This window comes from Antechinus flavipes, chromosome 5, assembly GCF_016432865.1.
Source record: "Antechinus flavipes isolate AdamAnt ecotype Samford, QLD, Australia chromosome 5, AdamAnt_v2, whole genome shotgun sequence".
NCBI lineage: Eukaryota > Metazoa > Chordata > Mammalia > Dasyuromorphia > Dasyuridae > Antechinus > Antechinus flavipes.
In genome coordinates this window covers 224,508,929-224,521,543 of record NC_067402.1, presented here as the reverse complement: position 1 = coordinate 224,521,543, position 12,615 = coordinate 224,508,929, and the positions used below count along the sequence as shown (strand labels likewise).

Here is a 12,615-nt window from a genome sequence, read left to right as displayed (position 1 = left end):
GGTTCAAATGCAGATGTTTGAACCACACTATGCTGCTCCAATTACCCCAGAGTATCAGAGTTAGCCTAGGGGTATTAGAAATACATGTTGGCAGAAATACATAATCTAGGCAGAAAAGAGCAAGGTCCGTACAATGGTGCTAGAAGAATAATATTGTCAGTGATATAAGGGAAGGGATTTACAGATAGAAGACGTCCAAGAAATGAAGACTGTTAATAGAGTAGCCCCAGATGGGAAATGTTGGAAGGAGCTCTAGAAGGAGAGAATAAATAAGAAGCAAACTCAGAAAGCTGATGTGAAACACAATGCAGTTTATTGGAGACAGAATAGGTGGGCCAAAGGGGGAATTTGTATTTTATATACAGAAGAGCACAGTGCCCTGTCGACTTCGGGGTGGGGTGGGAGATGAGCCACAACCAAGGCGCACGCAGAGGGACTGAAGGAGAACTGCTGGAGGCAGGGCGCCCAGGCCAAAGGGGCGGCGGAGCTGGCCAGGGTGCTTATCTGGAGGAACGCTGGCCGGATGACTGAGAGTACTTGACAGAGCTGCTGCTGCTGCTGCTGCCCCCGAGGGTGCTGCCGGAGCTGATCCCACCCCCGCTGACACCGGAGCGCCCTCCAGAGCCGAGGCCTTTGCCGCTGCCGCTGCCGAGGCCTTTGCCGCTGCCGCTGCCGCCGCCAAAGCCGCTGCCGCTGCCGCTGCCGCCGCCGAAGCTGCTGCCGCCGCCGAAGCTGCTGCCGCCCCCGAAGCCGCTGCCGCCGCCGAAGCCGCTGCCGCTGCCGCCGCCGAAACCGCTGCCGCCGCCGAAGCCGCTGCCGCCCGCTCGGCCACCACCGTACCCACCTCCGTAGCCACCGCCGGACACCGAGGTAGAGGTACTGCTGCTGACCACAGCTATAAGGGGGAGAGGAAGACAATTGAAGGTCAAGGTCATTGCAAATAGGGCTCACCCAAAAATCCCATGCAGCCTTGACAAGCCAGGAGAGATAACCTTTCTCATCACCAACACCAAGACCACCATCATCATCTTTATCTTATTATTGTTATTATTGCTGCTGTTACTACTACTACACTACTTAATTTTATTATTAGCTAATAGTACTGTAATATAGGTGAGACTACTGAATGGGAAGGTCTAGAGTCAAATCCCGGTTATCTCTTATTGCTATGTGCCATTAGACAAATAATTTAACTTCCCTTGGCTTCAGTTTTGCTATATGCAAGATAAGAAGGTTAGGTTGTACTTTCTAAGGTCCCATCCAGGATTAAATCTTATGATGCTATTTAATGATATAATGGCCATTTACAATTAGTATTTGATGCCTTCATATGGAGTAATAATTTTATAATTAATTCATTTCCATGTTGTTAAACTACAATGAATTATCTAATAATTAAATCCCAGAATCATCTAGCTCTCCATCTTGGTATGTGACTTTACCCACCAAAAAGCTTTAATCCCAGGCTGGAATCTCTCTAACTCCAGTTCAGCCTGCCCCTGAGACAAGCAGCAGACTATGTGCTAGGGGTCAGAGAAAGCCAGGGAAAGGACCACAAAGATCATCTAACCTAACTCTTTCATTTTGCAGGTGAGGATTACATAGTGCTTTAAATTTTGCCAATTGTTTTGAATATATTATCTCATTTGAAATGTAGGAAACACAACATGTAAAGGACTGCTTGTCATCTGGGGGAAGGGGTGGAGGGAAGGAGGGGAAAAATCAGAACAGAAATGAATGCAAGGGATAATGCTGTAAAAAATTACCCTGGCATGCGTTCTATCAATAAAAAGATATTAAAAAAAAAGAAAGGTAGGAAACAAATATATTTAATACTTCATGAAATTCTTTTCTCCGAATTTAGAAAATCAATTTGATGTCTCCAGAATGGCATGCATTCTCCTAGAAATGAATTTTGGGTTTCCATTGCTCCCCTTCATTAATAGATAATAAAGAATTTAGAATTACTGTCCATTTTATCCTAATTTTGGCTACTTACAGATGCTCACAGGGTTCTGGAAATCTGCAGACAGCCTATAAGGAGAAGTAGAAAAAAAGAAGATTCAATTATATAGCAAATATCTTTAAATTTCATGGACAGGGTGAAAAATATCACACCATTATTGGGAGTCCAAGCTGAATTCAAGAACCTGGCAAATCATTCCTTGGGGACTAATGATTGAGAGGGCAAAGGCTAACTTGAAAAGAGAGAGGAAGCTAACAAACGTCAGAACTTCTTTGCAAGGTTTATCTAACAGTTGAGCCTCCTTGTTCAAGCAGCTACTCCCCAATACTTATAGTCAATTTGTTTAGGGTCCAGAGAAGATTACCCACCTGTATTCCTCTTCCTCCAGCAGCGTCCTATAGGTGGCAATCTCAACATCCAGGGCCAATTTCACATTCATCAGGTCTTGATAGTCCCTCAACAGGCGGGCCAAGTCATCCTTGGCCTGTTGCAGGGCAGCCTGCATTCCCTGGAGTTTGGCCTGGGCATCCTTGAGTGCCACCTCCCCACGCTGCTCAGCTTCAGCTATATTTGTCTGCAGGTTGGCATTCTAAAGGAGAGGTCACAGGTGAAAAGATCATCAGAACAGGAATTATATCCCAATTTAAGGTACTTGAAGAAAATTGAGATTTAAATCCGAATGCCTCTATTGTCCAGAGACAGAGACAGAGAGAAAAAGATAAAAGACAGAGAGACAGAGAGAGACTGAGACAAAGAAAGGCAAAAAGAGAGACAGAAAGAGACAGACAGATACAGAGAGACAAAGACAAAGTGAAGAGAGACAGAGAGATAGAAAGAAAGAAACAGAGAGAGAGACAGAGAGTGATAGAGACACAAAGAAATAGGAAGAGAGACAGATACAGACAGAGAGATAGGAAGGGAGGAAGAGACAAAAACCAAAAGATAAATAGAGATGGAAATGAAGAATCTGGAGATAGCAACATAAATGCCAATATCACCATTATTTCTGTGCCATCTTGTTAGTTGCTCTTTCCTTTGTTATTTGAAAGATGTTTGAGAAGAAAACATCTAGAATTATTGGACAAGCCAGGATTTTAAATGAGAAGGTCTCTGGAGGCTTTTTTCATTCTAGGATCATGGACTCCAACATCTAACGAGACTCTGACCCACCTGTTTCTTGATATTCTCAATCTCAGCCCGAAGCCTTTGGATCATTCTGTTGAGTTCCATGATCTCACTCTTGGTGCTTTTCAGGTCATCGCCATGCCTGCCAGCTGTGGTTTGCAATTCTCCTAGCTAGAGACAATAAGAGTAGATGTATTGAGTTTCAGGAAGAGACATGTCTTTGTACTTGATCACATGCTGGCCAGTGGAGAAGTCCCTGAGCCAGGGAGGTCCATTTTGCCTTTATTTTTTGCACATATGTTCCTCTGACTTTGCATAATTTTGTTGACAAAGGCAAACAGAACTGCTGAGAGTGTCCAGCTTTCCTATCTCTATCAAATAACCTTGTCATCTTTTCCCCATTTTCTCCCTTCTCCTTTGTTTCATGCACACAAGATCCTCTCTACCATGATTCTCACCCCTTTTTTTACCTTGGACTCCTTTGACAGATTGAGGGAATCCCTTATCAGGATAATAATGATTGCCTACATTTATAATTAAAGAAAATGCTAAATTTCAATTCAAAATTAATAGAAAATAAAGATGCACTTTTCCCATACAAGGTCACACATTCTCTGAAATCTGTCCATGAGTCCTGGGTTAAGAATCTGTGCTCTATCTTAAAGAAGAGAAAGAAAAAAATGTTTATGGAAGTCCTTTTTGTAGTAGCAAGAAACTGAAAATAGAGAATGGTTGAATAAGTCATGGTATATGAATGCTATGAAATATTATTGTTCTATAAGAAAAGATAAGCACAATTTCAGAAAGGCTTTGAGAATAACTTGCATGAGTGTTTCTACTGGGCTTATACCCCAAAGAGATACTAAAGAAAGGAAAGGGACCTGTATGTGCCAAAATGTTTGTGGCAGCCCTGTTTGTAGTGGCTAGAAGCTGGAAAATGAAAGGATGTCCATCAATTGGAGAATGGTTGAGTAAATTGTGGTATATGAATGTTATAGAATATTATTGTAAGGAATGACCAGCAGGATGAATACAGAGAGGACTGGAGAGACTTACATGAACTGATGCTGAGTGAAATGAGCAGAACCAGGAGATCATTATATACCTCAAAAACGATACTGTTTAAGGATGTATTCTGATGGAAGTGGACCTCTTCGATAAAGAGAGCCATAATTGATCAAAGATGGACAGAAACAGCTACACCCAGAGAAAGAACACTGGGAAATGAATATAAACTGCTTGCATTTTTGTTTTTCTTCCCGGGTTATTTATACCTTCTGAATTCAATTCTCCCTGTGCAACAAGAAAACTATTCAGTTCTGCACACATATATTGTATCTAGGATATACTGTAACCCATTCAACATGTAAAGGACTGCTTGCCATCTGGGGGAAGGGGTGGAGGGAGGGAGGGGAAAAATTGGAACAGAAGTGAATGCAAGGGATAATGCTGTAAAAAATTACCCTGGTATGCGTTCTATCAATAAAAAGTTATTTAAAAAAAAGAGAAAGAGAGAGAATAACTTGCATGAACTGATGCTAAGTGAAATGAGCAGAACCAGGAGATCATTGTACATGGCAACAGCAATATTATATGATGATCAATTCTGATGGACGTGGCTCTCTTCAACAATGAGATGATTCAGACCAGTTCCAATGGTCTTGTGCTCAAAAGAGCCATGTACACACAGAGAGAGGACTATGGGAATTGAGTGTTCACAGCATAGCATTCTCACTCTTTTTGTTATTGTTTGCTTGAATTTTATTTTCTTCATCATTTTCTTTTCTGGTTTGATTTTATTTTTCTTGTACAGCAAGATAATTATATAAATACATATGCATATGTTGGATTTAACATATTTCTACCACATTTAACATATATTGGACTACTTCCCATCTAGGGAGGAGGATGGGATAAGGGGGGAAAAATTGGAACACAAGGGCTAATGTTGCAGAATTATCTATGGATATGTTTTGAAAAATAAAAAGCTTTAATTAAATAAAGAAAAAAGAATCTGTGCTCTATACTCATTCCAAGCTGCAGGATAAAGACATTTTTCACTCTGATAAAACTTCATGGAATTCTAAAGTCATTTATGTGCAATATAACCAGGAAAAGATGCATCCTTCCCTGTAAAAGGCAAATTCTTGCCACTAAACAAGGGGAATTGGGGTGGAGGTGTACTTCAGGAATCGATGGGCAATAGTATGAAGACATTAGAGATCAAGAAAGGGAAACTTCTCCCCAAAAAGATAAATTATCCACAGAACCTTAGGTTAGACTGCAAATGGTCTCCTAACTGGGATAGATTCCTGACACTTACCTTAGTCTGGTACAGTTCATTGGCCTCTGCCTTGCTCCTCTCAACCATCTCTTCATACTGTGCTTGGACCTCAACAATGATGCTATTCAGGTCCAAAGAGCGGTTGTTGTCCATAGAGAGAATGACAGAAGTGTCGCTCACGTGAGTCTGCATCTGGTTCAGTTCCTGTAGGGTAGAAATTATCCTGCTCAATCACTGAGGTTCTGAAATTGGTGTGGGATGGAAGGTCTCTGCTCCAAGAACTCCAGTTCACACTTCAGAGTCCTCCTTCAATCTAGGGAAACTTCATGTGACTAGGAGGGAGTCCAATCTTGTTAATAATAGACTTGCCGTCAAATTTCTACATTTCTGCTAAACCTATACAATCTGATTTCCCTGAGGCCCATTTCACAGAAAGAACAAAGACCTCTGAGCTCCTCTGCCTTATTCCTTGTCCTGGAATATCTTTCCTTTTCCTTTCTATTTTTTCCAGTCCTGTCCATTCTTCATGGTTTAGCCTCTATGAAGCCTTCTGAGACTACTCCAATCCATATTGATCCCTTTCATTTTCAAGTTCCTGTACAAAATTAGTTCTAACAATTCCATGAGCAGACATTAAGCACCTATTGTGTACAAAGCACTATTTAAATGTGGGAGAGACATACAGAATTTAGCTAAAATCCACTTCCTGCCTTCATGAATCATACAATCTAGTAAACTCTACTTATTCCTTAATTTATATGTTGCTGATGGGTTTTAATTTTATATGGATCCATCTTATCTCTCCAAAAAAAAAGTAAGTTTATAAAGGAAAGGAGCTATTTAATTTTTTATCTTTGTGTCTATAAGCAGACCTAGCACATAGTCAGTGTTTAATAAATGCTTATTGCATGAATAGTAAACTCCTAGTGGGGAGCCAATACCCCTAGTGCCAAGCATATAGTTGTTCAATACAAACTGGGCACTTAATTGAGAGTGAAAAATAAGCAGGTGGGGATTTGAGTGCCTCAATTTCTGTTATTTCCTATCTCAGATTTAAAATCAGGATTCAGTGACAAAGAAGTTGGAGCAATGACAGCATGAGAGTATTCTGCAGACTCCCCAGCACAAGTCTGAAGAGACCGCTTAAGATAACAGGGTATCTGAAGGTACTCTACTTCAGAAAACAGGAAGCATCCTTACCGCTTCATAGAGAGCCCTAATGAAGTTGACTTCATCAACCAGGCTGTCCACCCGACTCTGAAGCTCCACCTTGTTCATGTAGGCAGCATCCACATCCTGGAGAAAAAAAGAATCACAATAGGGACCCATTTATAATACTACTTAGCCAATGAATTGTAAATTCAGCAAAAAGGATGAGAATTAGTTGTGGAAGGATTGAATATAAGAGACTCTTATTTCTTTTAGTGACCTTTCAAGAATACTTTGATCAGAGGCAGGAGGACTTCTTATAGACCAAGAAATTAATGAAATCCTTGATCTTGGAGAAGGGAACAAACCAGGTTTTCTAACTAATTCTCAGTTGTATAATGGGGAAGGAATTGAGAGAGATGTCCTCCCAACCTCCCAGTATCTCTCTCTCTCTCTCTCTCTCTCTCTCTCTCTCTCTCTTTCTCACATACACACACACACACACACACATGTGCACACACACACACACACACACACACACACAAAGTCTATGACTCAGGATGTAGGAATCTCATGCCTTTCTCACTCAGCTTTTTTTTTTGCTCTTTTTTTAAATTATAAAACATATTCCTCATTTACCTTTTTAAGTGTCACAAACTCATTTTCAGCAGCTGTGCGTTTGTTGATTTCATCTTCATATCTGTAGAGATGAAAGAGAAACAGAACTGTGTTTAGCATAATAATAATACATTTACATAGCAGTTTAAAGTTCCAAAAGTAATCTTCTCACAGCACCCCCATAAGATAGGTCTTGTAAGTATTACCATCTATATTTTACAGATGGGGAAATATAAACTCAGCTTAAGTCTTCTCAGAGAATCAGGGAAAGGGGGCACTATGCTATAGTAAAAAGAATAATAGATTTGGACTGAGAAAACCTGAATTCAAATCCTGATTCTGATCAATATCTTGCTGCTAAACCATCAGGAGAGAAACCTCCTGGTTTGGGGCACTCACTTCCTCTTGAAGTCTTCCACCAGTTCTTGCATGCTCCTCAGCTCTCCATCCAATTTCCCTCGCTCTCCCTGGAGCCCATCCAGAGTCCTCCGAAGGTTGCTGATGTAGCGTTCAAAAAGGGGATCAAGATTATTAGTGCCTGTGACAGAGTTGACACCTTGCTGCTGGAGCAAGTTCCATTTGGTCTCCAGAACCTTGTTCTGCTGCTCCAGGAACCGCACCTGCAGAGGATGAGGAGAAATAACCTCAGGTTACCAGATTGCTATGGGAGAGAAGAAAGAAGAAAGACTTGGAATCTTTAGCTTGGGCAATTCCACAAGTCCAGGACTCTTGTCTATAGTGGGCAAGCAGAGAAAATTCTGGGTATTTTTTGAAATTGGAAGGCATCGTAGAAATTGTTTAGTTCAACTATTTAGTCTTAGAGTCAATGAAACTGAGAGGAGGTAAGTAATGATTTATAAGCGACCGTCAATTTGAACCCAAGTCTTCTTAAGGCAAACTCAGTGTTCTTGCTAAAATATGAAAATCAGTTCTGCTCAGAGGCAAAAGGATGGATGAATTAAATCTTTGCCACCCCTGGGAACTCTGTGATTCATTAGCAAAAATTTACCAGACTATGTTAAAATACACACACTTCATTCTCAGAGTTCTTTGAAAACTCTTGATGAGGGTGTGTCTGCAGGGCTAATAGTATTAATAATGATGATTGACATGTTATATTGGGAAAGGCAAACCCTGTTTCCACTCAGACCCTGGGAGAGGTCAAATCACATTGGCCTCAGAAGAGTCTTTGAAATACCAGGTCTCCCTCTGACAAACCTCTGACAAAACCAACTCTTAAAATATACATATCACCAAAAGCTAATCATTAACAAGAAGAAAAATATTAGGTTTAAGATATACTGCACATTTAAGGTTTTCCCCTTATGGCACAATTTTGACACAGGTCAGATTTCACCAGAACATTGTTTGTCTAAATTCTGCTCTTCACCTGATTATGCATCTACCCCCCACCACCCCCTCAATCCAGCAAGATCATTGGTCATGAATTAGGCAAGAATGCTAGATTTGGAGTCAGGTCTCAGTTCAAATGCTGAATATCTAAGTGATCCTAAACAAGTCACTTCTTCTCTTTCCTTATCTGTAAAATAAAAAATCTATACATGAACTTTAAGGTCCCTCCAGATCTAAATGCTATGATTATATGAATTCAACCACTATCCCTCTAATTATTCTGTCACTCCCCCTACTCTTGCTACCCAGTATTTCTGGTACAGAAATGTACCAGAACCAGTTCCCTGAATGCTAGGCAAAAGTCCCTCACATTGAGGACTAGGAAAAAGAAATCTGGGTCAAAGTGTCACCTTGTCAATGAAGGAGGCGAATTTGTTGTTGAGGGTCTTAATCTGCTCCCTCTCCTGGCTCCTCACAGCACCAATCTGAGGGTCGATTTCCACATTGAGGGGTTGCAGAAGGCTCTGGTTCACAGTCACTTCCTGGATCCCACCAGGGAAACCACCAGGGCCAAAACCACCAGGGCCACCAGGGCCACCAAAGCCACCTAGCCCACCATAACCACCAGCCCCTCCAAAGCCACCAGCTCCTCCCAAGCCACCTCCAAAGCCTCCTAAGCCACCTCCAAAACCTCCTCCAAAGCCACCAGCTCCTCCAAAGCCGCCTCCACAGCTGCTGCGTCCACCACCAAAGCCAAAGGCTCCACCCCTGGAACCACCAGCCACGCTGTAGGAGATGCTCCTGTTGCCACCCAGGTTGTAGAGACTTTGGCTGCCAAAGCCACCTGCCCCACTACGCGCTCCACAGGCTCCTCCGCCAGAGCGCCCTGTGCGGGCCACGCAGCTCATGCGGCTGCTGCCAGAGACCACGGCAGAGCGGCCAGAGAAGCCATGGCTCCCTCCACCTGAGGTCTTGCAGACTTGTCTGTTCATGGTAAATGGATTGGATGGCAAGGAAAGCAGTGAGGCAGGAAGAGCAGTAATACTGAGAGGCAGATAGACAGAGAGAAAGAGAACTGAAGACTTCTGCAGCACAAATCCCTTTATATACGTTTGGGGAGGTTGTTAGGCTCAAATGAGGGAGAGATAATTAATCCCAAATATTCATGGGCTGGGTTTGCCTGGGAGGCAATAAGTTTGTTCCAAACTCCCAAACACACCTTGAAAATAATCTGAAATGGTAAAAGTGTTAAGGTGACAGGGCTGCCTGGAGCGGGTGGAGGAGATGGTGACTCCCAGGGCTGCCCCACGCTTGGGCAAGGCCATCTCTTGGGCTTTGTCTCTTCAGGGCCCAGAAGACATGCTCATCCACATCAGGCTATTCAAGAAGCCATCTCTGTGTATGTCAGCCGCCCTGAGGCTCTGATGGAGCCAGCCAGAGTAGCATTTGGCAGGATAGGGAGGGAGCTTGATCTGAGTTTGGAGCTTGGTCCCCTCGAGGGTCACATATGCAAAGCCCTATTTGGGCTTTCTGGGGATGAGGGAGGAGAGAGACCCCGAGGGAGGAGAGAACACAGGTCCCAGATCACAAGATCTAAAGTTGGAAGAAATGTTACTCTTAACCCAATCCTCTCATTTTACCCATGCCCAGAATGACACAGGCAATCAAAAGCAAAGCTGGAATTGCTCTGATGCCTAATTCAGAGAAATACTCTTTCCTTCATAATCTGATTCCGATCTGTTTTTCTCAATTAACTTCACATTGATTCCCCCTCAAGTGAACTGTGTTTCAGTCACTGTTTACCATTCTCCACCTCATTGTTTCATCTTTTATCTCCATTCTCTATGCCTAGAAAGCTGTCTCTTCATTTCAGCCTCATGGGATCCTCAAACTCCTTTCAAAGCTCAGTTCAGGAGTCACGTCCTAAGAGGACTTTCTGATTGCCCAGTTGTTCATGCAGAAGTCCCCTTCCCTAATTTCTTTATTTTTTTTTGGTAAAGTACTTAGCATTTTGGTAAAGCAGCGTAGTGTAATTGTCTAATAAATGCTTATTGAATTGAATTGTAAATATATCATATTTATTTTTGTATAATAGGATGTCAAATCCTTAAATATTTTAAGCATTTTTTACTTTGTTTCTCTAGGACCAAACACAATCCCTGGCATATGATAAGTATTCCATAAATATTTCTAAAGTTGAATGCCATTTAACTGAATTCCATTACAACCTAATTCAATCATCCAGGTATTTCCAAATATCCCATTTGAACTGAACCTTGAAAGGAGCTAGAGGTCTCACAAGGCAGAAAGTGAAGAGGGAGAGTATTCTAAGTATAAAGCATGGAGGAAAAAATGAAATATTGAGTATGCAGAACAGAAGGAAAGCTAGTTTGACTGGAGCATAAATAGAACACTTACAAGAGAATAATGTGAAATAAAATTGAATTTTTAAAATTTATTTTTGTACAGATATTTTGGATATAATGTAAACAGCCACAAGTTCTGGCACTGAGAAATAGGGAACCAGGAAAGGATATGAGCTCCGAATGCCCAAAGAAATGAAAATGGGCCAGATAAATTTCCTTTCTGAAAATAGATGGGTTCTCACTCTACCTTGATAACCATTTAAAATGTCTTTATGATACCTTATGAACACAGAAGCAAAGCAATTCTTCCTTGACTCGGATCTCTGGCTCTCCATTCCTCGCGATAAAACATCATCTTTGAAAGCTTGTGTTTAAGGGATGGGAGAGGGAACAAGTATTTATTAAATAAGCATTATGTGCTAACCACTTTAAAATATTATCTCATTTTGTAATATTCTTGAGGAAAGAATATGAGGAATGAACCTAACTAAAAGCCTGCTCCTGCAGACTTTTCCTCCATTATCTCCCATGGAAGCAGATAAACCGTGTTAAACAGAAGGCAGGGACCTTCTAAGACCCTCTTCCCTGAAGAAGTGAAATGTTTTCCTTGTTGACAGTTTCCATTATATCAAAGATTCCTCTAGTTAGACATCTAACATGTATAGGTGTTATCTATGCCAGGCAGGACCTTACTTCAGCTATTCCAGACCAGTGAAGAAAGATTTTTTGTGAAAGTCCTCCATTTTTTGTAGCTACCTATCCCTATGGCTGGCAGTTCTTCCTTATGTCTAAGCTCAGTCCCCACTGCTTGACAACAAACTCCTATCCTCTCAGTGAGATTAGAGATTAGAGAAAAAGCAAATGAGCTTCCTCCAAATCAGAGATTTGGACAAATCCCCTTATTTGTGTGGCACCGACCCCTTTGGATAGTCTGGCAAAACCTATAGATCCCTTCTCAAAATCATGTTTTTAAATAATTGGAGTTAACACTAAATTTCAATTAGAGGTAAATGAAATTAAAGATATAATCTTCATTCCCATCCAAATTCTCAGATCTCCATGAAATCTATGGTCCCCTGGTTAAGAATTCCAGTTCCAAATCAGAAACCTACCAAGAGTATAAGAAGTAGAAAATGAAGTATTTCAAAAACATTGACCTGAGTGTCCGGAGGTCCAAATCATTCACTAATTTGCTATGTGACCTTTTGCTCTTGGGACATATTTTCCTCATTTGTAAAACAAGGTATTGGGTTTCAGGTTCCTTCCAAAGCTGGCATCCTGGGAGCTTACAGTCTTGTCTCATTAGTAAGCATCTTGGACCATTTGCTGACACTCAGGAGATGCCAATTTAGTCATTATTTCATTATGCAGGAGCTGATTAGACATACAGAGGGCTAGCCAAGTCTTTTGTGTCTCTTCCTTTTCCCTTTCTTCCTCCTGCTCTCTGCCTTGCCCTATGTGTTCAGCCCCTGCCTAGCAGGTAAAGTGAGATAGGCAGAGAGAACTCCCATCCAGGCTGGGATAGACATCTGTGAGAAGGGGGGACCAGCAGGAGTTAGCTCTGTTGGCTTCTGTGTGATCTTGTCATGTCTTTCAAGGCTCCAGAAATTCTCACATCCCAGATCCCCAGACTTGGCAACATCACTGAACATGTCTGATTCAGAAAGACAGATTCTGCCTGTCTAGTGTTTTTCGGAGGCTTAGGCACTGGGTTTGGTTCCTCAAACAACTTTGTTCTGTACCTCAGGAGCCTG

At 41.7% G+C, this 12,615-nt stretch overlaps 1 protein-coding gene across 1 annotated transcript; it reads right to left on the bottom strand.

Moving 5' to 3' along the window:
* Window positions 1-205: 205 nt before the first annotated feature.
* On the bottom strand, window positions 206-9,487 carry KRT3 (keratin 3). The gene is made up of 10 exons (XM_051963372.1): window positions 8,906-9,487; window positions 7,542-7,762; window positions 7,164-7,224; window positions 6,576-6,671; window positions 5,415-5,579; window positions 3,137-3,262; window positions 2,335-2,555; window positions 2,000-2,034; window positions 689-895; window positions 206-631 (listed from the first exon to the last, which is right to left on the bottom strand). The coding sequence occupies exons 1-10, from the start codon at window positions 9,485-9,487 to the stop codon at window positions 501-503; spliced, it is 1,845 nt and encodes a 614-aa protein (XP_051819332.1). The 3' UTR covers window positions 206-500.
* Between the last annotated feature and the right edge of the window lie 3,128 nt (window positions 9,488-12,615).

Excerpts from the sequence above, each read along its gene's own strand:
- KRT3 (XM_051963372.1), bottom strand. The coding sequence starts at position 9,487 with ATGAACAGACAAGTCTGCAAGACCTCAGGTGGAGGGAGCCATGGCTTC. Across the intron at positions 7,225-7,541 it reads GTGGAAGACTTCAAGAGGAA|ATATGAAGATGAAATCAACA; the intron begins GTGAGTGCCCCA and ends TCATCTCTACAG. Across the intron at positions 3,263-5,414 it reads ATGAACTGTACCAGACTAAG|CTAGGAGAATTGCAAACCAC; the intron begins GTAAGTGTCAGG and ends TATTGTCTCTAG.